This window comes from Muscardinus avellanarius, assembly GCF_963383645.1.
Source record: "Muscardinus avellanarius genome assembly, chromosome: 18".
Lineage (NCBI taxonomy): Eukaryota > Metazoa > Chordata > Mammalia > Rodentia > Gliridae > Muscardinus > Muscardinus avellanarius.
Genome location: NC_137804.1, coordinates 24,633,322 through 24,658,479, shown reverse-complemented (window position 1 = coordinate 24,658,479; position 25,158 = coordinate 24,633,322). Strand labels below are relative to the sequence as shown.

General features: G+C 45.9%; 1 protein-coding gene across 4 annotated transcripts in view; it reads left to right on the top strand.

The window, feature by feature from the left end:
- Positions 1-25,158, top strand: part of FLNB (filamin B) — a gene marked incomplete at both ends in the record, with an annotated part of 168,218 nt that overhangs the window by 48,885 nt on the left and 94,175 nt on the right. For all 4 annotated transcript variants that reach the window (XM_080715995.1, XM_080715994.1, XM_080715993.1 and 1 more), the window contains 2 exons: positions 20,730-20,978; positions 23,193-23,290. In XM_080715995.1, coding sequence (XP_080572121.1) covers positions 20,730-20,978; positions 23,193-23,290 — 347 coding nt within the window. The remainder of the gene's footprint in view (positions 1-20,729; positions 20,979-23,192; positions 23,291-25,158) is intronic.

Here is a 25,158-nt window from a genome sequence, read left to right as displayed (position 1 = left end):
GGTCCACGCCTACGATCTCAGCCACTTGGGAGGCGACAGAAGGATGATGGGTTGTAGGACAGTTTCAGCAATTTAGCAAGACTCTCTGCAACCTAAGGAGACACTGTTTAAAAAAAAAAAAAAGGGCTGGGGGGATCTATCAGAGGTAGAATGTCCTAGGTTCAGTCCCTAGTACTCCCCCCACCCCCCAAAAAAAACCCAGCATACTGTTTTGAATCCCCTTAGGGGTGGCTGCCTCTCTTCCTTCTCCCAAGCAGGTCTGATAAGAGCAGCCTGGTCATTTGGCTCTCGGCCCAGTGAGTAACACTGTCGGAGGGGAAACAGGGCCTTGGGTCAGGGAGACGGGCTAATGAGTGGCCCATTTTCTTATCTGTTCAAGAGAAGCCAGAAGCCACAAAAAAACCTTCAGCTTCTAGATTGTTTTGAGTGCAGTGACCGTGACTTCAATGTGGATGGCAGGCTGTCATCTGTGAGCCGGGCTGCAGCACGCAGCTGGAGAGCGCACGGCTGAGCCCGCGGTGTGGCCGACCGGTCCCACGTGACCTGGGTGTTGGCGTCAGGTGTAGGAGGAAGTCCTTCCTCGTGGGTGAGTGGTACACTCAGGATGCCATGGAGCCCAGATACTGGGTAAAGGTCATGAGGTAGAGGACTGGCACTTCTGCCCCTCCACGTCTAGTTTTTGTGGCTTTTACATTTTATGTGTTCACAGTGAAATTTGTATGCACAAAAGAGCTGCCATTTAGGTGTCTGTCTGTCTGTCTTTCTATTTTGATTTATTTAGATACTGGGGAATGAACTTAGAGGTGTTCCCAGCCCCTTTGCATTTTTAAATTTGAAACAGAGTCTTGCTAAGTTGCCCAGGTTGGCCTCCAGCTTGAGATCCTCCTACCCCGACCTTCCAAGAAGCTTCCGTTATAGGCTTGAACCACTACAAGCCCGGTTACGAGCTTGCACCACATGCCCGGCTCCCATTTATGTCTCTGGACTGTGCTAAGCATGCCTCATTCTTGGCAGGTGAAGACACTGTCGGCACATGTTAAAGTTGAGGGAAACTGAGGTTTTGGGAGAGTGAGGTCAAGTGGGGAGAATCTGATGTCAACCCAGGTGGTCCAGCCTCTCTGTGCTGTGGGTCTATCAGAGTTTGACTTTACACGTTCATCTAAATTCTGGCCCTTAAAAAATGTAATAAACAAGCCACATTACACCTGGTGCACACCTGTAATCCCAGTACTTGGGAGCTGAGAGAGAGGAGGATCTCAGGTTCAAGGACAGCCTCAGGAAGTAGTGTGAGACTTTCATCAACCTAGAGAGACACTGTTTCTTTCTTTTCTTTTCTTTCTTTCTTTCTCTCTTTTTTGTGGTACTGGGGGTTGAACCCAGGGACTTTTCTACCTCTGGGCTTTACTCCCAGACCTATTTTATACTTTATTTGGAAACAGGGTCTCACTAAGTTACTGAGATCCTCACTAAGTAGTGGAGGCTGGCTTTGAACCTTCGCGATCCTCCGGTCTCAGCCTCCCAAGCACTGGAATTACAAGCATGCGCCACCATGCCCGGCTTTCCTGTTTCAAAATAAAAATAAAAAATAGGGTTGGGGGTGTAGCTTGCAGGTAGAATGTCCTTGGGTTCAATTCCCAGTAACACACACCTCTGGAGGTGGAGCTCAGGCATCAGTACTTTCTAAAAGCCTAACTGTGGCCAGGATCTACTGCTGTTCCACAGTTTATAGTCTCCCTAAAGCAAAATTAATTCATAATCCATCCCCAGTACCACAAAATAAAAATAAAAAATATAAATAATTAAAATTTAGAATTCAGTTCCCTAATCCCATTAGCTACATTTCCATCAGTGGGTAGCCATTTGTAGACTGTGGTTTCTATATTTGTATACATGTAAAGCATTTCCATTGTTATAGAAAGTTCTAGTGAACAGTGGTGCTATTAGACCAGGGTGCACAGGTGGGCTGACCAAGGCCTGGAGGCTAAATCCGGCCCTCTGCTCACTCTTGTAAATAGAGTTTCATTGGAACAGAGGTCACACCTATTCATTTACACATTGTTTATGGCTGTTCTCATGGTAGTGGTAGATTTGAATGGTTGAAAAAAAATATATGGCTCACAAAGTCTAAAGTGTTTACTACTTTCTCCTTTACATGAAAAAATTTCCAGCCTTTGCTGTATGTATTGTGGTGTGGTTAAGGGCTAAGGAGTTCAAGCTGGGGGTAACATAAATGGTTGCATGTATGTATGTATGTATTTATTTTTGGCACTGGAGATCAAAGCCAGGGGCATTCTACTTCTGGCTATACTCACAACCCTGTTTTCCTATTTTATATTTTATTTTGAAACAGGGTTTTAATAGGTTGCAGAGGGCCTCACTACATTGTAGAGCTGGTCTTGAATCTGTGATCTTGCTTGTCTCAGCCTCCCAGAGTGATTCACCCAGCTGAGTGGATTTATGGCTTATCAGATAACTGAGGTGGAGATGAGAGGGCCGGTTGGTGGGGAGAGCCATTACAGTGACCTCCAAGGGTATCCATGAAAGAGACTCACGTCTTGCCCTAACATGACTGTCTCACTCATCGTTGTTCCTTTGGGCAACGTATCCATCCTTGAATTGCACCTCGTAGTTCCAGAAGTTATTAATTGAAGTCACTGTTTATAACTTCATGTGCCTTGAACCCGTTGGGCTGTCTGGAGATGGCACTCTTACTTTATGCATAAAATAACTTATATGGAGGCAGGGTTGGTGGCACATGCTTGTAATCACAGTACTTGGGAGGCAGAGACGGGAGGATCACAGGTTCAAGGATAGCCTCAGCCATGTAGTGAGACTGTCTGCAAGTTAGTGAGACCCTTTCTCAAAATAAAATAGGCCTGGGGGTACAGATCAGAGGTACAGTGCCCCTGTGTTCAATCAAAATAACATATGTATTGGTTACAAAGGAAACTAATATTGAAACAGTTATTACAAATAGAATTTTGTATATAGTCATGAATGTACATCTGTATTAAAATGTTTAATAGGAAAGAGCAGTGAGTCTAATTATTACTATAATTTTTTTTTTCTTTCATAGTGCTGGAGATTGAACCCAAGGGCATTCTACCTCTGAATTATGCCCCCAGCCCTTTTTTTTTTTTTTTTTTTTTTTTGCGCGGGTCTGGGGATGAAACCCAGGGGCATTCGACTTTCGAGCTACACCCCTGCCCTTTTTTTTATTCTTTATTTTGAGACACAGTCTCACTAAGTTGCAGAGGGCCTCACTAAGTAACTGAGGCTGTCCGTAAACCACAATCCTATAGTCTCAGCCTCCCGAATGCTGGGATTACAAGCGTGCACCACCACGCCTGGCCCCCAGCCCTATTTTATTTTTTTATTTTGAAATGGGTCTTGCTAAGTTGAGATGAGTCTCACTGAATTACTGAGACTGTCTTAAAACCTGTGAGTCTCCTGTATCAGCCTCCCAAGTGCTAGTATTATAGGTGTGCACCACCATGCCTGGCTTCATTACTATACTTTTTTTTTTGTGTGGGGAGGTACTGGGGATGGAACCCAGGGGCTTTCTACTGAGATACACTCCCAGCCCTATTTTTTTATTTATTTGAAACAAGGTCTCACTAAGTTGCAGAGGGCCTCACTAAATAGCTGAGGCTGGTCTCAAACCCATGATCCTCCCTTCTCAGCCTCTTAAATACTGGGATTACAAGTGTGTGCCACCACACCTGGCTTTGTTGCCATAATTTTGGTACAACAGTGGGCATGAAGGATTTCAAGCTCTCCCCAGCACTGTGACATGATAGGGAAAGATCTGATTTCATTGATGTTGGAAGCGCAGGTACCGCTTATACACCTGTGTTTTATTGTGTATGTTATGTTTATGGTTTATTGTTCATCATGGAAAGAAATGCTAAAAGCAAAAAGATTTAACTTTGTTTCTTGTTTGGTTCACAGACCCTCACGCCCATCTTGCCTCTGCATGAGTCCTTGAGTCAGAATGGTGGTCCTAGGAAACTGGGGGCTGTTTAGGATGGCTGCTTGTCTTGCTAAATGTAAATGTCTCAGATATTTAGTGTCCCAGTAGATCTTGTGGGAGGCCCCACGTGGGAGTGGGTCACAGATGTCAGAGAAGACTGACTCTTGAGGGAGCAGCCCGTGGGAAGACCTGGAGGGACAAGACTTGGGTCCTCGCAGAAGCTGGGACGCAGGAGAGCAGAGCACAGGATGCAGGGATGTTTAAGGCCCCTGAGCCTTGCATGTCAAATACAACAAAACACAGCCAGAGAGGAAGAGAATGAATGAGTTAGTTTATGTGGATCGCTACAAAGTAATTCGAAAGAATTTTTTTTTTTTTTTTTTTTTTTTGGTGTTAGGGATTGAACCCAGGGGTATTCTACCTCCCCTATCTCTATTTTTATTTTTTATTCGGAAACAGGTCTTGCTATTACTTCTGATTTGAGAACAGAGTTGCTGAGGGCCTCAGGAAGTTACTGAGGCTGGCTTCAAACCTGCAATCCTCCTGTCTTAGCCTCCCAAGTACTGGAATTATAGGCATACACCACCATGCCTGGCTTTAATTGAAGTGTTTTTTTTTTTTTTTTGGTTTGTTTTTGGTGGTACTGGGAATCAAACACAGGGACATTCTACCTCCTAGCTACACAGCCAACCTTTTTTTTTTTAATTTTTTTTTTTTTTTTTTTTTTTTTGCGGTACTGGGGATGGAACCTAGGGGCATTAGACCTCCGAGTGACATCCCCAGGCCTATTTTTTATTCTTTATTTTAAAACACTGAGTTGCAAAAGGGCCTAAGTAGCTGAGACTGGTTGTGAACCCGGATCCTCCTGTCTCTGCATCTCACATGCTGGGATTATAAGTGTGTACCACCACGCACGGCTCTAGAGTCTCACTACTTGCTGAGGCTGTCCTCGAACCTGTGATCCTCCCGTCTCAGCCTTCCAAGTGCTGAGATTATAGGCATGCACCATCATACCTGGCGTGTCTTTTATTCTTAAGCAGCACTAGGGATGCTACCGGGGCACATTACATTTATTATAGAAACAGTTCTTCCTGACTTTTACTAGGTTTTTCCCCTTTCTCCTCCTTGCATGTTAGAGCTAAGTAGTAACTGTGTAGTTGGGTGGAGGTTCTGAAGGTCCTTCCAGCCTCATAATTGGATATGCCATTTGCCCCCATCGGGACAACGCTTTCTGCCCACGTACGTGTGATGCAGATGACGAGGCTCCCTCTCTGCCTCTTCCCACCTGGCAGTATGTTGTCTGTGGTGAAGAGTATGACATCAGAAGTTTTTGGTCTGGGTTCCTCTAAATCACTGCCTGCTGTTTAAAATGACAGTTTGCACTGGAACAATAAGATGTTTCTTAATGTGATTTTCAACTGAGTTGGTTATCACAAGTCTCATAAGCACTGTGGTTGAGGGGTGGGCGCAGGGTGTGCTTCCCTTTAGCACCCTTAATTAGGAATGATACTTTCAGAGCCGGCTTTTTTCTGTTCTTTCTATATAAAACTTGTTTATTCCAAGTAGCAGGGCTCTTTCCCTCCCTCTTCCTTCCTTCCTTCCTTCCTTCCTTTCTCTTCTTCCTTTCTTTCTTTCTTTCTTTCTTTCTTTCTTTCTTTCTTTCTTTCTTTCTTTCTTCTTTCTTTGGGGTCTGGGGATGGAACCCAGGGGCATTCTACCTCTAAGGTACACCCCCAGCCCTATTTTTTATTCTTTATTTTGAGACAGGGTCTCTCTGAGTTGCAAAGGGCCTCACTAAGTAGCTGAGGCTGGCCGCAAACAGCGATCCTCCCGTCTCAGCCTCCCAAATGCTGGGATATGTTCGCCACCACGCCTGGCTTAGGTTCTCATTTCTTAGCCACCTTCCCAGAAACAGTGGTAGATTAGAGCAAGCTGTATTTCTTGTTCCTGTGTTCCTCCTTCATGGCTCTTGCCTGGCTCTCTCTCTCCACCCCTGCCCATTTTATTAAACTGAATCCCCCAGATTCTAGACATGTTTGGGAAAAACGTTTGTGGAGGATCTGAAGAGAAGTTTAAGGTAGAATTCCCCAAAGTGTTTTCTGTATAATGTTACTCTCCTTTGAGACAGAATTTTATAAAGTTCCAATGTCTAGTAATGTTTGAAAATTCCTCATAAAAATTATTCATGCCGGCGTGATGGCGCACGCTTGTAATCCCAGCATTCGGGAGGCTGAGACCTGGAGGATCGCAGTTCGTGGACAGCCTCAGCTACTTAGTGAGGCCCTCTGCAACTCAGTGAGACCTGGTTTCAAAATAAAAGAATAAAAAATAGGGCAGGGGGTGTAGCTTGGAGGTGGAATGTCTTTGGGTTCCATCTCCAGACCCGGGCCAAAAAAAAAAAAAAATTATTCATGATGTTGTAGCCCTTTTTTTGAAGATTATCAGCTTACATATGCATATCAAAGGCTCTGAGAAGTCCTGCAGCAGTTTAAACATTGTTCAGAATCAGGCCTGGGTGCAGGCACCTGTTTGAGTGACTGAGGTAGGAGGACCACTTAAATGAACCTTAAAAAAAAAAAAAAAGCAGTACTAGAGATTGAACCCAGAGGCATTCTACCTCCAAGCTATACCCTCAGCCTTATTTATTTATTTATTTATTTATTTTTATTTAATGGTACTAGATATAGAACTCAGGAGCATTCTGCCTCTTAGCTATATCCCCAGCCCTATTTTGAAACAAGGTTTCACTGAGTTGCAAAGGGCCTCACTAAGTAGCTGAGGCTGTCAGGGAACTGCAATTCTCTGGTCTTAGCCTCCTAAATGCTGGGAATACAAGCATGTACCACCACGCCTGGCTTTGAGTGAGACTTTTTTTTTTTTTTTTTAATGTGGTACTGGGGATGAAACCTAGGGGCATTCTACCTTTAAGCTACACCTCAGCCCTATTTTAAATTCTTTATTTTGAAGCAGGGTCTCACTCAGCTGCAAAGGGCCTCACTAAGTAGCTGAGGCTGTCCTCAAACAGTGATCTTTCTGTCTCAGCCTCCCAAATGCTGGGATTACAAGCATGTGCTACCTACCGTGCCTGGTTTGAGTGAGACTCTTAAAAAAAAAAAAAAAAATTGAGCGGGCATGGTGGTGTGCTGGGAGGCTGAGACAGAAGAATTGCAGGCTTAGGACAGCCTCAGCAAGTACTGAGACTTTCATCAACTTCAGGAGACCCTGTTTTATGTATTAAAAAAAATTTTTTTTGATGGTACTGAGGATTGAACTCTGGAGCATGTTACCTGTAAGCTATACCCCCTGCCTGATTTTATTTATTTATTTATTTATTTATTTATTTATTTATTAAAACAGGGTCTCACTTTAATTACAAAGGGCATCATGAGATCATTGATGTGAGCTGCAAACCTGTGACCCTCCTTTCTCAAACGCCTAAGTACTGGGATTACAAATCTGTGCCACCACACCTGGCTGAGACCCTTTAAAGTAAAAATAAAATAGGGCTGGGGTATAACTTGGAGGTAGAATGCCCCTGGGTTCAATCCCTGGTACATGGTTCAATCCCTGGTACATGTACCTACACACACACATATATATTTGTCTGTTTGGTGTATTGCCAGTTACTTGGCCACAGAAACCCCCCACCCCTTTTTGTTCTTGTACTGGGAACTGAACCCAGGGACATTCTATCTCTGAGCTATGCCCCCAGTTTTTTTTGTTTTTATTTTGAAATGGTCTCAATAGTTGACAAGACTCACTACTTGCTGAGGCTGTCCTTGAACCATGATCCTCCTGTATCAGCCTCCCAAGTAGTGAGATTACGGGTGCGTGCCACCATGCCTGGCTTCGCAGACACCCTTTCTGCGAAGGGTGGAAATGCCAGCAAGCATCTGGTGCAGTCTTTTCTAAGACATGGTGCTTGAGATGATGCCCAGTGTGTGACACAACCAACATGTAACAGGTGTATTTAAAAAATGCAGCCACTGATTCAAACCTGTGATTTCACAGGCACAGTGGCTTAAGGAAAAAAACGAGTTGATTTAAGGAGGTCACTGGGTGATTTAAGGAAAGCACTTGGGATGGGAGGCCTGGTAACGCATGGTCCAGGGACGCAGGGCAGTGCTCCTCTATGCCAAGTTCAGGCAGTGCACTGTGAGCCTGGGCCTGGCACTGGTGTGCACGGGGAGTGCAGGGCCTGGAGGTGAGGCAGCGCCATGGAGAGACGGGGCCTGCACCGCCTGTCTGCAGTCACGCAGCAGCTGCTGGCTGGAGAGGGCTGCTGGCTGGATAGTCATGTGTGTCACTAGCCCGCCCCACGGCTGGACAGTGCACCTCAGGAATGCTAGAACGTGTTTCCCTTTTAGCAGCCAGGCTCTGTGTTTGGTCTGTTTATCTGACTGCCATGACAGGGTATCTCGGGACAGAGTTCAGGGGCACAAAGATACATCTCTTTAAGGAGGGTGATGTTACCTCAGCGTGTCCCGCTCCTCGACTTTTCAGTTTTGAAGCGTTGGCAACACCATCGTGTCCTTGTCTGGGCCTCTTCCTTCACCAGCCTGCCCCAGTCTCCAGGGTGGGATGACGGGTTCAAATCCCTGCGGCCCTGCTTAGGAGCAGCATGACTTTGGGAATACGCATTCATTTTTTTTATTTTAAATCTGGAAAATGGAGCTAACCGTTGTCCCTCTTAAAGCAGTTGTGAGAACTCAGTGGGGGCAATTTCAGGTGGGGCCTCTGCATCGTGGAAAGTGCTCCTAGGGTGCCAGGAAGGGGGTTTCAAGGGGTCAGGAAGGTACATGGTTGACTTTGTTGTTAGCTTGAATACATGGCCTAAAGGCGGGTAATCTTCAGCATCTTCCAGTCCTCAGGCAGTAGAGATGGCAAGGGTCCTCTCTGAGGCTCAGGGCCTGCCTGTCCTGGAGGGGTGTGTCGGTGAGGAGGAATGGGAGGTGTTTGCATAGTGATTGTAAGAAAGTGAGCACAGGAGAGCCTTGGAAAGACAGCCAGGTGAGCCGGCAAAGTCCTGGACATCACAGAGAGCTGGGTGAGGGCCTTGCGCTCCCAGCCCTCCTCACCCCCTGGCCTGCCTCTCCACCCAGAAATAACTGCATGGTTGGCAAACAGTTTCTTATCTCTTTGAGAAAGAGTGTCCACAAGTGAGCCCAGTTACGCAATTTCCCCAGCACGCTTTACTCAAATGCAAATTTCCCAAGCACACTGCTGGATAAAGCCTGTTGATTTCTCTATATTAATACCTACAGCTCCCAACAAGCAACTTTGTTTAAATGAAGTGTTTTCTGGCAGGGCTTGGTGGCGCACACCTGTAATCCCAGTACTTGGGAGGCTGAGGCAAGGAGGATCACAGGTTTGTGGCCAGCCTCAGAAACTTAGAGAGGTTCTTAGCAACTTAATGAAACCGTATTTCCAAATAAAAAAATAAAATAGGGCTGGAGATGTAGCTCAGAGGTAGAATACCTCTGGATTCAGTCTCCACTACCACTACCACCACCAAAAAAGAGAGAGAGAGAGAGAGAGAGAGAGAGAGAGAGAGAGAAGAGCTCCTTAAAATTCTTGAAATTTAAATAACACAGAAGCAGATAATAATATCGACTAATAAAAGTCAGTCTTCCTCTGTTGGCGCCTCCTCACTCTTCTTTCTTAAGGGTGCCAGGAAGGACTGTGTGTGCGTGCTCCTAGCTTTTTTGTTCAGATGTTGAGTCAGGCTTTTTAAAGACAGGATCGCATGATCCATACTTCTCTGCAGCCTTCCCTCTCTTACTTAATACATCACGGATGCCTGTCCCTATTGGAACAAATGTCTCGTTCTTTTTGCAGCAGCCTGTTATTTTCTTGGTCGAATGTAAAGTTTGTTTAACCACTTATTGTCTGGGAGGGATTTAAGTTGTTTTCTGGTTTTCCCCTACCTTCTATTATTAGAAGAAACTGCTTTAATGGCTCAAGATGACTTTCATTCCAAAACCTCTCCCACCCCCCATTAGAAAGAGAGATCACATTATGGAACTTTCTTAAATACTTTGCGCTTCAAATTGAATTTATTGACCTTGCATTTCATTTTCTGTCAGTAGTGGCCTGACCTGGCCCCTGCAGATTGCTCAGGAATCTGCTGGAGGAGTCGGGTGGCCTGCAGATTTTAGCAAACTGCCAGTTCATTCAGCAGCCCCTGGAGCAGAGAACATCTTGATTCTATCAGCATTAATCCTGGCGCCCCTGGGCCTTCGTGGTCGTTTAGGAGATGGAATGTTTGTCTGTGTTGGAAGGCAGATCTGGGGCACTGGGCTTTGAGCAATCTTGAAGCAGAATAGGATGGCACTGAATCTTTTTTACAGTGCTAGTGGAGCACTGTTAGACCTAAACTTAAGTGCATTTATGTTCTGATAGTGTTTACGGTAGGCCCTGTTGACAGGGTTGAACTTCCCTAGGCAGCATGCTACTTCCTTTGCTGCCTGATGTCACAACAGCTTACGAGGTGAACCCAGTGTTACCCTCAGCGTTCTGGGGAGATGGAACACAGGGCATCGACCTGTGTATGGTCCCCTGGCTACCAAGACCTACGCTTGGGAGGTGGTCCAGGTTTCCCAGAGTTCTTTGCAGCCAACACTCTTGTGACTGGGTGAGATGAGTGTCTGTGGGTTGAAAGGTCCATATTTGGAGGTATAAATTCTAGCTGTCAGCTGAGCTAATAAAATCTTGGAAGACTTTAAAGACATCCAAAAAGTGTCCACGAAGGGAAAGCAGGCACAGTGGCCTCTTATCTTTCCTCCAACCGCGTCCTCTTTCTGTTAGTGGTGGTGGGAGCCAGCAGTTATAAATTATTTGGAATTTCCCTCAGCTTGATTCCTATTCAAGGCTTTAAATTGGGAGTTTTGTTCCTTTTATGACTTTACAGTCTTTGGGCAGGCTGCCATCTCTGTAACAGGCTTGCATGAGTTGTGACATGAGGTGAGTTAGGGGAAATACAAACTGATTTTTCCCTTTTCAAACCAAGCGCAACTTTTACAAGCTTGAGTTGAAGGACGAATACCGATCCTATTCATTATTATTTTTTTTTACTTTCAGTCTTAGTTATACAAAGAAAAAAAGAAAAGAAACCATAGCTTAGTATAGGGGTTAGAAAACCAAAGTTTCGAGTCAAGTGTGGTGGTGCATTCTTGTAATCCTGGTACTTGGAAGGCTGAGATGGGAGAATCACAAGTTCAAGGCCAGCCTCAACAATTTAGCAAGACTATTATAAAAAATAAAAAGGCCAAGGCATGGAGGATTGCAGGTTTGCAGCCAGCTTCAGCAACTTGTAAGGCTCTTCGCAACTGAGTGAGTCCCTGTTTCAAAAGAATAAAATAGTGCTGGGGATGTAGCTCAAACCCCAGTACCATAAATTAATTAATTAACTAGTTAATTGATTAAAAATAAAAAAGGGCTGGGGTTATCTTGGAGGTAAATGGCCCTGGGTTTAATCTTTAGTTAAAAAAAAAGTCATGCCGGGTGTGGTGGCACACGCTTGTAATCCCAGTGCTTGGGAGGCTGAGACAGGAGGATCACACAGGTTCGAAGCCAGCCTCAGCTACTGAGTGAGGCTCTCAGCAACTTAGTGAGACCCTGTTTCCAAATAAAGTATAAAATAGTAATAATAAAGGTCTGAGAGTATAGCCTGGAGGTAGAAAAGCCCCTGGGTTCCACCCCCAGTACCACCAAATTAAAAAAAAAAAATAAGCCGGGCGTGGTGGCGCACGCTTGTAATCCCCGCGCTTGGGAGACAGAGACAGGAGGATTGCGCAGGTTCGAAGCCAGCTGCGCGCGCTGGCTTAGGAGACCCTGTTTCCAAATAAAATGTAAAAATAGGTCTGGGAGTGTAGCCCGGAGGTAGAAGGGCTTCCAGGAACCCCAGTACCACCAAATAACAATAACAACAACAATAATAATAATAATAATAATAATAACAAAGAAGTCATCACTGTCTTGTCCTATGGAGACACACCCTTTTTCATTGCCAACTCTTGGTGGAATGTTTTAGAGCCAGGTTAACTTATATATATTATGTATATAGCACAGGGCTTAGCTCTCAGTAGGCAGAACAAATTGGGCTTTTTTTTTTTTTTTGGGGGTGGTGCTGGGATTGAACCTAGGAGCATTCTATCTTTCTGAGGTACGCCCCCAGTCCTATTTTATTTTTTATTTGGAAACAGAGTCTGTCCAAGTTGCAGAAGTTTGCTTCAAATCTGTGATCTTCATGTCTCAGCCTCCCACATATTGGAATTATAGGCATGCACCACCACTCCCTTCTCCCAAATTGGGTTTTGCTCACAAGGGCCTGGCTGCATTTTCTCCCAAGGAGCCAGCAGGGGATGGATGCACGCACGGGGCCCTCCTGGGTGGAAGGACAAGGCCGTGATCATTAGGGTCTCCAATCCCCAAGGCATAGTAGAGGCTGAGATCTTGGTTGAGACAGAAGGACTAAAATAATCCAGCTCTGACTCCTGTCTGTTCCTCTTGTGCCTTGTAATCCCTCTACAAACTACTCTTCTGCCCTTTTTCTCTCAGAGTCTGGTGGGTTAGGGATGAAGGTATGATTTGGGCAGGAACAAATCCAGAGGCCCTGCCTGGGAGTCGGAGAAGGCTCTTCACCTCCCTAGACCAGCAGCTCATTAGTTGTGGGACTGCATCCATCCTTCCTTCCTTCCTTCCTTCCTTTCTTTTTTGTGGAATTGAGGATTGAACCCGGGTGGGGGTGGGTGTATTCTACCTCTGAGCTACATCCCCAGCTTGCTTACTTGCTTGTCCTCTCTCTCTCTCTCTCTCTCTCTCTCTCTCTCTCTCTCTCTTCCTTCCTTTCTTCCTTTCTTCCTTTCTTCCTTTCTTCATTATACTGGGAATGGAACCCAGGGGCTTAGATTCTATCCCCAGGCTACACTCCCAGACCTATTTTATACTTTATTTGGAAACAGGGTCTCACTAAATTGCTGAGAGCCTCGCCTAAGTAGCTGAGGCTGGCTTCGAACCTGAGCAATCCTCCTGTCTCAGCCTCCCAAGTGCTGGGATTACAAGCGTGCACCACCACGCCTGGCTTATGTTTTATTTTGAAACAGGGTCTCACTTAGTTGCTAAGGCTGGCACGAACCTGCGATTCTATTTTCTCGGCCTCCCGAGTGCTGGGATTACCAGCGTGGACCCCACACCCAGCCGGAACCGTAGTCATTCAGACCCAGCTCATCAGCCTGAACTGACACAGTGCAGATTTAGAGAAGCAGCAGATGTAAACATTTCTTCTTTGTGCTCTGGTCACAGCAGGCCAGGGGAGAGGTCTGGTAGAGAGAGAAAGCATGGCTGGCTGTCCTGGTTTTGATGGTATAGACAGAGGACAGATGAGGCTCTCTCTCCTCAGCGGGCTCCCTCCTGCCTCTCTGCTTGTCATGGCATGGGTGGGCCTGGCTCCTCTCCCGGGGGAGCGAGCTGCATGTTAGGTGAGGTGGCCACCAGGCAGGACAGACGGAGCTGGAGTCAGAGGTCACGAGGCTCCATTCACAGCCAGTGCGTGTTATTTCAGCTGGACACGTTCTTGGTCTCAAGAGTGGTGGTAGCTGGAAGCTGAGCCAGGCCCGACGGCCACTGTTGGCGGCCTCGTGGGCTCACCTTTTTCCTTCTTTCTATGGTTTTCTAACAAGGTTATATTACATATATATATATATATATATATATATATATATATATATATATATATCCTTTTTTTTGGTGGTACTGATACACACACTTTATTTTGGGGGTACTGAGGATTGAATTCAGGGTCATTCTACCTTTGTGCTACACCCCCAGCCCATTTTATTTCTTATTTTGAAACAGTCTCACTAAGTTGCTGAGGGCCTTGCTAAACTGCTGAGACTGGTTTTGGACTTGTGATCTTCCTGTCTCAGCCTCCCAAGTACTGGGATCACAGGTGTGTACTAGCATACCTGGATAATAAAAACTTTTCAAAAATGACATTGAAAAGAAAGCCACTGGGTGATGAAAATAGGATTTTTAAGCCGGGTGCAGTGGTGCCCACTTGTAATCCCAGCATGCGGGAGGTGGAGACAGGAGGATCGCAGGTTCGAGGACAGCCTCAGCTACTTAGTGAGGCTCTTTGCAACTCATTGAGACCCTATTTCAAAATAAAGAATAGGCCAGGCGTGGTGGCGCACGCTTGTAATCCCCGTGCTTGGAAGGCGGAGACAGGAGGATCGCGCAGGTTCGAAGTCAGCCTCAGCTACTTAGTGAGGCTCTCAGATCTTGTTTCCAAATAAAATATAAAATAGGTCTGGGAGTATAGCCCGGAGATAGAAGGGTTCCATCCCCAGTACCACCCCCTAAAAAATAAAATAAAAAATCAGGTTGGGGTATACCTCAGAGGTAGAATGCCCCTGGGTTCCATTCCCTGTACTGCAAAAAAAAGTAACTTTTATTTATTTTTGTAGTATTGGGGATTGAATCCAGGGATGGTCTATCTCCAAGCTGTTCTCCCATCCATTTTTATTTATTTTTGTTTTGAAACAGGGCCTCACTAAATTGCCGAGGACCTTGCTAAACTGCTGAGACTGGTCTCGAACCTGCCATTCACTAATCTTAGCCTCCCAAGCACCTGGATTAGAGGGGTGTACCACTGTGCCTGGCTGAAACTGGAATTTCTAAATAAAGCAATGCCTCTTAACCAGTCAGCCTGGTAAGGGTCTTTGAGATAAATTGGAAGGCAACACACCATCATAGGATTTATGATCTGAAAGCTTGCCAAGTTCTCTGTGCCAAAATAAAAATCAAGACGAGTGTGGTGGCGCATGCTTTTAATCCCAGTACTTGGGAGGCTGAGATAGGAGGATCACTGGTTCTCAGCCAGCCTTAGCTAATTCATTAGGCCCTCTACAACTTGGTAAGACTCTCTTTCAAAATAAAGAATAAAAAAATAGTGCTGGGGATGTAGCTCAAAGGTAGAATGTTCCTGGGTTCAATTCCTGATACCACGGAGAAGAAAGAAAGAAAGAAAGAAAGAAAGAAAGAAAGAAAGAAAGAAAGAAAGAAAATCAAGTATTTATGAAATAGCTTGTTCTGTCTCTTTCAGGCAAAAACTATGCAGCATGCGAGAGAGAGCAGAAGGAATAGTCTGAAAAGTAGGAAATTTGAAGTGTGAGGTTAAGCATAAGGAATGTGTTAAGGGCCTATAATAGAAATCTCAAATTGGAGATTTGGGAATAATTCTGTTGCAGAGAATTCCTGGCCCCACTGCCCCCGTGCCAGGCATTGCCAATCTGCATGGTAATCTTCCCCGAGCTTCCACGCTGCATACCATGTTCATGGCACGCGTGGCAAGCCAATTCAGCAGTCGTTCTTGCTGAGTCCAGATGTGGCCTCAGCGGCCTTCTCAGTACAGCCAAAGACTTCACATCCCGTGCCAGCACCAGGCTCTGTTTTATCGTCTCCTTAAAAATTACAAAAGTAAAAGACCTTCTGAATGAACTCTTTATTAGCTAAACCCTGACTTAGTGATATATAAAAATGAATCGAAACAGATCCTTTGCAACCCTGAGCAGTACATGAGCAGGAAAAGAGAACCGGAAACCCAGCTGACCCCAGTGCCCCAGCCGACCCTTACTTTATTGTGCTCTGTATTTTCTCTTTAAGAATTAAAATAGGCCCCACATGACTTCAAGTCTTCCAGAGCCCAGAACATAAAATTGTTATAGTTCACCGGGCATAACAAAGAGGTTTAAAACAACAAGAACACTGGTGGAAAGACCGTGACGTGTGGTATTTTCAGCTCTCACGACTGGCTGGCAGTGGGGAGAGTGCATGGAGGGTCCTTGCCCCCTGCCCTGTGTGGTGAAAGGCGCCTTTCTGCTCACTGCCCATTGGTGAGACAGCTCCACCACCAGAGGCCAGGAAGAGCCATCCAGCTGGGAGCCCATGCGTGGAGGAGGCTTTGAGTGGCCGCAGAGTGGCCTCTGCCACGATGTGCTTCAGTCACCAGGGCTGCAAGTCACCTGGTTGTGAGCTTTTGCCTGTCCCATCAGCCCTCAGAGAGAAACCCTGTGTACAGGAGAGAGACTGGCCTGGTCCCTTCGTCCTGCCCGAGGACCTCAGGGTGCCTCAGCCACGTGCACAGCCCATCATCTGCTATATGAATGGAAGGGCTGTCTCCCTGGCAACATGACCCTGGTTCTGGGCAGCTGACAGATGGGGCCTCTGTAATCTAGGCTCTGAACGGCAGCATCCGCTCTAGGTCTACTCAGGAACCGAGGAGAGTGGTCAGCAGCCTCTTTTTAGTTCAGGCTGTCCTCTTGTTTGGACACCTAAGGATAATTCAATCCATGTTTGTTTGTTTGTTTGGGGGGGCAGAAGACCAAAAGAAGGCAGGAAGGAGAGAAACTGCAAAGCTAATCTGGGATGTCGGGGCAATGGGTCCTGCTTCCTGGGGCGTTGACTGACAGGGTGAGGCTCACCCCAGCTGACAGGGAGCTCCCATAAACCTGCAGGGCTCTGCCTTTTTCCTTTTCATTTCCAGGTTGATAGGAGCCCGTGGAATTGAGTAGTGGTAATTAAGGATGGTAGCAGCACCAACATTTGACGAAAACCAAGCAGCAGGGTGTGTGTGCTGGTCATGTGACCACTGGGCCTTGCAGAAGTCCTGTGCTGGAGGTCCAGCACTGCCCCAGCCCACAGGTGCCCCTTCCCAAGTGTTCCCTGACCTTCCCTGCGGGCCACAGGCTGTGTGCACGCAGGGTGTTCAGCGGGCTAGTCTGGAGCAGTTTGGGTTTCTGCCTGAAGAGCCTTGCATGTGTATTTATTTTGAGATGGGTGTCTCCCTGTGCTGCTGGTCTCCACGTGGCTGGGATCCCAGGTGCGCGCCACCATGCCCAGCCTGCGTCCTGCATGTACAATCTGGAGGTGAGAGGGTAGGGAGCTGAGTGCGTGAGTCCATGCCCTCTCCCGAGCCAGGCAGGAGCATTTGGGAGCAGAACCATCTGGGTCCTTGACGTTGAGGGGCTGTCACCTGGGGCAGATGTGTCACAGTGGGTCACTTCACCACGTTGTGGGAGGTGCCTGGAAGAGGCAGGCGTGTGCCAAGAGGGCGCTTACCGGAGGACCCATGCTTGTTTTGTGAAGTGAGGAGTAGAATAGCCATCGGCCAGGCCTGGAGAGGGGACAGGATGAGAAGGGAGTTCCAGGCCAAGGCCGGAGAGTGAGCTTGGGGCAGTGAAAGGAGTGCTCAACACTGTCCAGCATGGGCGATGGGCTCTGGTAGGGCTGTGTCCTCTCTCAGGAAGGCCAGATACATTGTCAGGAGTTCGGCTCCTGGGTGGCCTCTGGGTGCCTCTCTGGGGGTCTCAGGCCAAAACACTTTGAAACTGCTCACGCAGCTCAGAAGTGTCCTCCTTGCAGGACCGGTGTGTCCCAGGTTCACTGCAGTGTGTGGTAGGTCGCGTCCCCTTGGTACGGGAGAGTGTGGCCTTCCCAGTGAGCTGTTTGGCTCAGAGATTGGCAAATTGAACATCTCAGCTGCGCGTCAACTCACCGTGCACTTATTTTCTTTCTTGCTTGCACACAATACTTGGACTATGCTTTCTTGCCTTCTGGCTCTAGAGAAGAGTATTTGGAACGTCAGGTACTTAAAAATACTAGGTGAATGAGTCCAGGAGGAGAGAGTGGTAATAACTCCTAAGTACCTACTGTGTGCCACACGTTGTGCTGAACTCTTGGCAGCTTCTAGTCTTCCTGTCCCTTACCACAATCCTGTGGCTAGTTTTATTCCTAATTGAGAGAGAAGGAAAAATAAGGCTCAGAGAGGGGGATGGGTCATTCACAGCAACAAGTCAAACTGAGTTGCCGGCTGTTCCAGAGCCTGTTACTGCAACCACCCTTCCCTGCAGCCTTTCCGAGAGTTGTGTAGCTGAGGCCAGAAGCAGAGGGCTGTGTTCTGCTCCCCAGAAGGCCATAGCGTAGTGCAGAGTATGGCCTTGGGGGTCTGTCCCAGCTGCGCACTCTGTTATTCCTTGATTCCTGCAGTCTTTTGTCAGCTGTTTCTGACGTAGCTAGCCATATTGTGGCCAAAGGGTGACCTCTTGTCTCTCTCCTCTTGGATTACCACCCCTGCCACACCGGTAGATTGTTGGCAGCCAAGAAAGAAGATGCTGGAATTGGCTTCCAGGAGCTCTGTGGCCAGGGCAGGGCTGGCCGTAGTAGACATACAGTAGTTGCGTAGATGTGGCCCCCAGTGAGAGCAAGCCAGGGAAAGCTATCATCCCCTCGACTTGGGGGGACCCACCAAGGAGACAGGTCCACGATGCTTCTGCAGGGAGCCTCAAAATAGCCAGCTTCTACCCCGTAAACACCTCCATTTCCATGTATGGAATGTTCTTTAACAAGGACCAAAGAACCGATGTACTGAAACGACGTCAAAACATTCCATCCCAGAATTTGCAGTTGCTCAAATGAACTTGAATAGCCTAAGACAAATAAATAAGAAAGCCGCTGTCCTCACTTTAAAAGCAACACTGGACACGTTTAAGCAGTTCGAGGAAGGGTGTGTGGTTAGCCAGTCGGTGTTGTCCAGAGCCAGGGAAGTTCCGTGGGAGTCAGGGCAGGAACCCGAGGCCGATTCCAGCCCCTGGAATCCACGTGGGGTGGGCCTGCCGTGCTGGCTTATCTTGTTGCTGAAAGAGGCCCTCAAGTCCTCTCAGCTGGAGAGGCTTCCGGCGATCAGCCTCTCCCTCCTGTGACATTTCTGCGGCATGTGTGCAGTCAGTATAAACATTTCAGAGAATACTCTGGTCTGAAACTTCTGCACTCCACAGTGACTGTCAGACACTGATGCTGGGATGCTGGGTAGTGTTTCCTTTCAAACGGGGAGGGGGGTCTCCTATTTCTCCTGGATGGGAACTGGGGAGGCCTTTTGGGCAAGCTGCCATCTTTTCTTTGTTTCTAGAGTTCGGTCAAGCATTTGAACCCTTTACCTGTCAAAATCACTTTTAGAAGGAGGACTTTCTCCCTCCAGCTTCTTAGAAGAGCAGAATTTATCCTCACGAGACTGTAATGGGGCTCTCCTGTTTCTGGACACCCACCTTGAATTCATTGGAAACACAAGTCTGGGCATTGTATTTTTCATAAATTTGGCTCACACTTTATCTGGGTCGTATTTCTCCCAAAATCTTTTTGAAAAGGGCTCTTGTCTCATTCCTTTAGAGCAAAATGTATAAAAATACAATGAATTGGCTCTGTTTTGAGTTACACATTAAATCTGCAGGTTTGCTTTTGAAAAGCACTTAATACATAGCTTGGGGAAGTTTGAGTCTGCTTGGATGAGACTTCCTACTCCTTCTAAAACCTGTGAAATATAAGAGACCAGTCAGTAAGCCAGGCCACCATCATTACTCTGGCTAGACACACACACTCTCCAGTTCATGATAATCTTTATTTGTCCAGTGTAGATGAGCAGTTTTTTTTGTTTTTTTTTTTTGTTTTTTTTTTTTTTTTTTTTGGTGGTATTGAGGATTTAACCAAGGGCATTCAGCCTTGGAACTATACCCCTAGCCCTTTTTATTTTTTGATTTTGAACCTTAGTGACCTCTCATTAGGTTGGTGAGAGGCTTGCTATGTTGCCAGGGTTGGTCTTGAACCTACAGTCCTACTGTCTGGGGAGGCTGACACAAGAGGGTTGTAGGTTCAAGGCCGGCACGCAGCTCAGAGGTAGGATGTCCCTGGGTTCAATTCTCAGTATTGTGAACAATAACAACAGAAAACCTAATTGTAGGCTGGGCGTGGTAGTGCATCTCAGCTACTTGGGAGTCTGAAGCAGGAGGATCGAAAGTTTGAGGCAGCCTCTCAAAATAAAAAGGGCTGGGGATGTAGCTCAGCGGTAGAGCACCCCTGAGCTCAATTCCTAGTAACTACACTCCCCACAAAAAAGATTGTAGGGCTGGAGATATAGCTCAGTAGAGGAGCACTGCCTAGCATGCATGAGGCCCTGGGTTCAATCCCCAACACTTATAAACTATGTTTAAACAAAAACCCACTCCTAAACCCCCAAACTCAACAATCACGTCATAGAATATAAATTCAGGGTGGCAAACACATTGGCATATGTGTAGCATTAGTGGATACATGCAAATATACATATGATCTGGTAGACTTTATACCACCAGGTTAGCAGGTGATTATCTCTGTGATGCAACAACCCGTGTGTGTGTGTGTGTATTTTTTTTTCTTTTTTGTGTGTGGTACTGGGGGTAGAACCTAGGGACCTATAGGCTATTCACCCAGCCTGATTTTATTTCTTATTTGGAAACAGGGTCTTGCTAGGTTGATTAGCTAGGCTGTGATCAGCCTATGATCCTCTTATCTCAGCCTCCCAAGTACTGCGATTACAGGTGTGAGCCACCACGCCTAGCTTATTGTCTATATTTCTCATTTGATTTCTTTAAATTTTAAAAACCGATTTTATTATGGAAAATTCTCAACCTATGTAAAAATAAAGACAATAAGATAACGCGTTGTCACGACCCAGTGACACCAGTAAACCAATACAATGGAGTCGTATCTCATCTGTTCCCAACCTCAGGTGCTATAAGCAGCTTCCGTGTTACTGCCTCCTTTCACCCTTCGCTGTCCCAGTACCGCTCTCTAAGGGATGAGAACATCACTCACCTTTTTACAGAGAGCGTGATTCACGCTTGTGTAACTCAGACGAATGACCAAGCCTGTGCGTCTGTCTCCCCAGACAGCAAAGCCATCGTGGATGGGAACCTGAAGCTCATCTTGGGCCTGGTGTGGACGCTGATTCTCCACTATTCCATCTCCATGCCTGTGTGGGAGGATGAAGGGGACGATGATGCCAAGAAGCAGACGCCCAAGCAGAGGCTGCTGGGATGGATTCAGAACAAGATCCCCTACTTACCTATCACCAACTTCAACCAGAACTGGCAAGACGGCAAAGCCCTGGGAGCCCTGGTAGACAGCTGCGCTCCAGGTAAGCGCCACGGCTGCCCGAACCATCTCTTTGGGGTGGGAGTGTGTGGGCCCTGGACCTCTTGGTTCTCAGTGGGAAAGCTGGCTTTGCTGTGGTTGGTGTGTGTCTCTTTCTTTTAGCCTACTGTATAACAGCTAATAGAACTAAAATCACTATTTACCCTTCCGACAGCAGATCTTTTTTAGGTATGGCCGTAGATGGAATCCACTCATTATCTGAATTCCCAGTGAAGGCTCAGAGCTTGTGCTTGGAGAGGCCTCGGGTCTTACTTACAGACCCCAAAGTCCCATGTCTTTCCACACTGGTGCCTAGTTTCCCATTGGCTTTGGCAAAAACATGTGGCCCTCTTAGGTGGCTTGGCATGAACATCTCAAAACTTCCACTGAGTGGAAAGTTCTCATTTTTATTAACCACTGGCTTGACTATATATGGCTTTCTTTGCCCTTATCTCTCTGCATCACTGTGGAATAGTGCTTGGTGAAGACCCAGTTGGAATCTTTTCCAGCCTTGAGGGGCTCCTTTTGAGTGGTTGAGTGTACACAAGATTGTAATTATCCTCACCGAAAGTTTAGATTAATGGGTAGAGTTTGCTGGTACACAGTCAATAGAAAAACCAGAACTACTGTTTATACATACCCCCTAAAATTGTTTTTAATAAAAAACCTACTCTGATAATTATATTTTCCATTTACCATTTCCTCTCCTCTAATGTCCTGGCACATTAGTGTTTAGTAAGGTAGTGGTTCTTTTTTTTTTTTTTTTTTTTTTGTGGTACTGGGGGTGGAACCCAGGGGTTTTTCTACTTCTGGGCTATACTCCCAGACCTATTTTATACTTTATTTGGAAACAGGGTCTCACTAAGTTGCTGAGAGCCTCATAAGTAGCTGAGGCTGGCTTTGAACCTTGGTGATCCTCTGTGTCAGCCTCCCAAACCCTGGGATTATAAGCGTGCGCCACCATGCCCAGCAAGGTAGTGGTTCTTAACAGGCTCGGAGTCATTTGAATGACTCCGAGTGCCTAGTTTCCCATTGGCTTTGGCAAAAACATATGGCCCTCTTAGGTGGCGATTCAAGGCCTGTTCCTTCCTGGAGAGCTTGTACGATGGTGCCTTCTATGAAAAACTTGAAGCACAGCATTAGTTTATTTTCTAATGTCTTCTTTCTTACTTGAAAGTAAGGGCACAATTGAGCATATCTCTTCCCAGTATAAATCTAAAGATATTTACTCCAGTCCTATACTACTTGTGCTTATAAAGGCTTTTAAAGTAATTCTACCATTATGCTTTTGAGTAAGTAAATATTTGAATTGCATGGAATGCTAGCGCAGTTTTTTTTAGATACACCCAAGAATGGAGTAAAAAGAAAAAACAATCTCTCTTCCAAAACGGCACCTGGCCCAAACAGTTCTATTGGCTCTGTTTGTTATAGCAGACCTTCAAGGAATGGGTAATCCCTGTCTTAATAGAAGAAGGAAGCAGAATAATCGAGATGTCTTTATTAATGTAGAAGAGTTTTAACCCTGGGACACACCTATTTGTGATATTTAAAATATATAATTTAGCTGGGGATGGTGCCACATACCTATAATTCCAGTACTTGGGAAGCTGAGACAGGACCCCAGGATTGAGATCAACCTCCACAACTTAGTGAGACTCTAAGAAACCTAGCAACACCCTGTTTCCAAAAAAGGGCTGGGGGACCGGGCATGGTGGCGCACTTTTGTAATCCCCACGCTTGGGAGGCTGAGACAGGAGGACCGCACAAGTTCAAAGTCAGCCTCAGCTACTGAGTGAGGCTCTCAGCAACTTAGTGAGATCCTGTTTCCAAATAAAGTATAAAATAGGTCTGGGAGTGTAGCCCAGAGGTAGAAAAGCCCCTGGCTTCTGCCCCCAGTACCACCAAAAAAAAAAAAAAAAGGCTGTGGGTATATAGCTCAGATGTAAAACTCCCTGGGCTCACTCCCTAGAACCACAATAAATAAATAAAAAATAAAATAAACAAATACTAAGAAGGACTGGGTGTGTAGCTCAGAAGTAGAATGTCCCTGGCTTCAATCCCCAATGCCAAAACCAAAAACCACACATAATTTACTGAGATTTTGGAGGAAATTGTTCTCTGAGTTAAGAGACCAAGTAGGTTTAATTTCAGGCACATGGCTTCTTTTAATCTCTTTGGTCAGCTAATGCTAACAGTTCCTTTTATATTATGTTAACAGGTCTGTGCCCAGACTGGGAATCCTGGGACCCACGGAAGCCTGTGGATAATGCCCGAGAAGCCATGCAGCAGGCTGACGACTGGCTGGGTGTCCCGCAGGTGCGTACATACCCGCCACGTCCACCCCACTGCTCCTGCCCACGGGCTGGTGTTGGTGCTCTGGATCTCTTTCTGCGTCAGACAGGCAGTCTGACCTTGTCATTCAGCCTTCAAAGAACATTGCCTTTGGCATTTTCCCGTCTTCCTCAGTTTACCCATATTAATATGTCGTCATGGACTTTGGTGCTCGTAGATCATCCAGAAGTCTTAAGTCACTCTTCTTTGACACATGCTTGGAAATTTTCTGTTCTTTCTGCTCCAGATTCCTCTTCCTCCTCCTCCTCCTCCTCCTCCTCCTCCTCCTCCTCCTCCTCCTCCTTCCTTCTTCTTCTTCTTTTCTTTTTCTTTTTCTTTTTTTTTTTTTTACAGGTCTAGGGATGGAACCCAAGGCTATACCTCTGGGTATATTCGACCTTCAAGCTATACCGGCTGCCCTATATTTTTTATTCTTTATTTTGAAACAGGATCTCACTAAGTTGTGGAGGGCCTCACTAAGTAGCTGAGGCTGTCCATGAAATGCAGTCCCTCCTGTCTCAGTCTCCCGAATGCTGGGATTACAAGCATGTACCACCACCCCGGCTTTGCTCCAGATATTTTTAATGTTATCTTTAAACCCCATGTAGCAAATGTGGACCATAACTGTTGTATCGAGCAATTAAAAATTTGCTAGTATTTGATCATTTTTTACCTACATAAAAGTAATTTTAATCTGATATTTTAGGAAAAATTATCGATATTATTTATTTATTTATTTATTTATTTATTTATTTATTTATGCTGAGGGATTAAACCCAGGGATGTTTTGCCTCTAAGCTATACCCTCAGCCTTATTTTATTACTTTTTTTTTTTTTTTTTTTTGATGGTACTGGGGATGGAACCCAGGGGCCTTCTACCTCTAGCCTACACTCCCAGACCTATATTTTATTTGGAAACAGGGTCTCTTAAGCCAGTTGAGGCTGGTTTCAAACCTGTCTCAGCCTCCCAAGCACGGAGATTACAAGCGTGCACCACCACGCCCAGCTTATTACTTATTTTGAAAGAGGGTCTCAAGAGTTGCCGTAGGCCTTGCTAAATAGCTGAGGTTGGTCTTGAACCTGTGATCTGCCTGTCTCAGGCTTCCAAATACTAGGATTATAGGCATGGACTACCATACACAAATGACTTAGAACATTAAAAAATATAAACCATAATAATCCATCATTATTGGAAATTGTAGAGTGATTTGTATTGCCCATACTCTTCTAACAGGAGTAATAAGAGGACTTAGAAAAAGTATTAGATACCATCTATGATAACCACCTTGCTTATTTGAGGTCCATTCTTCCCAGGAGGAAAGAAAATCCAGTATTTTCCGTCTAAAATCTCCCTCTAACAGTTAACCTTGGTCAAAGCCCTGGTCAAAGTTACAGGTAGCCAAAAACGGAGGCTACCTTAACTGAGGCTCTGTTAAGGTCTGGGTTGGTGTTTAGAGCTGAGCGTGGAGAATTTTGTAACAGGATTCCTTGGAAGAGAGACAAACTTGCCTATTTCTTCGGTTTGGTTTTGGAATCATGTCTCTGCTACATGCCCTGTTTCTTGGCTCATCTAACCTCAGGAAGTGGTGTGATATGTTTTCAACTCTCTTAAACCTAAAATGATCTCCTTTTGACGTTCATGTGATGTTAGCACTGTAAAGTTTGTAAAGGAGCTGCTGGGGAGAAATGCCAAAGCTGAGCATGTCCAGCTATTTATATAGAATGGAATGTAGGCAGCTATTCAAACCCAAATCGCTATTTTGTTCTTGCAGACTAATCATCAGAATGCCTTCTGTCGCTTTTTATCTCAGGCAGAGGTCCTTCTGTTTGCTGCATTTGGTTAACCTGGCTCA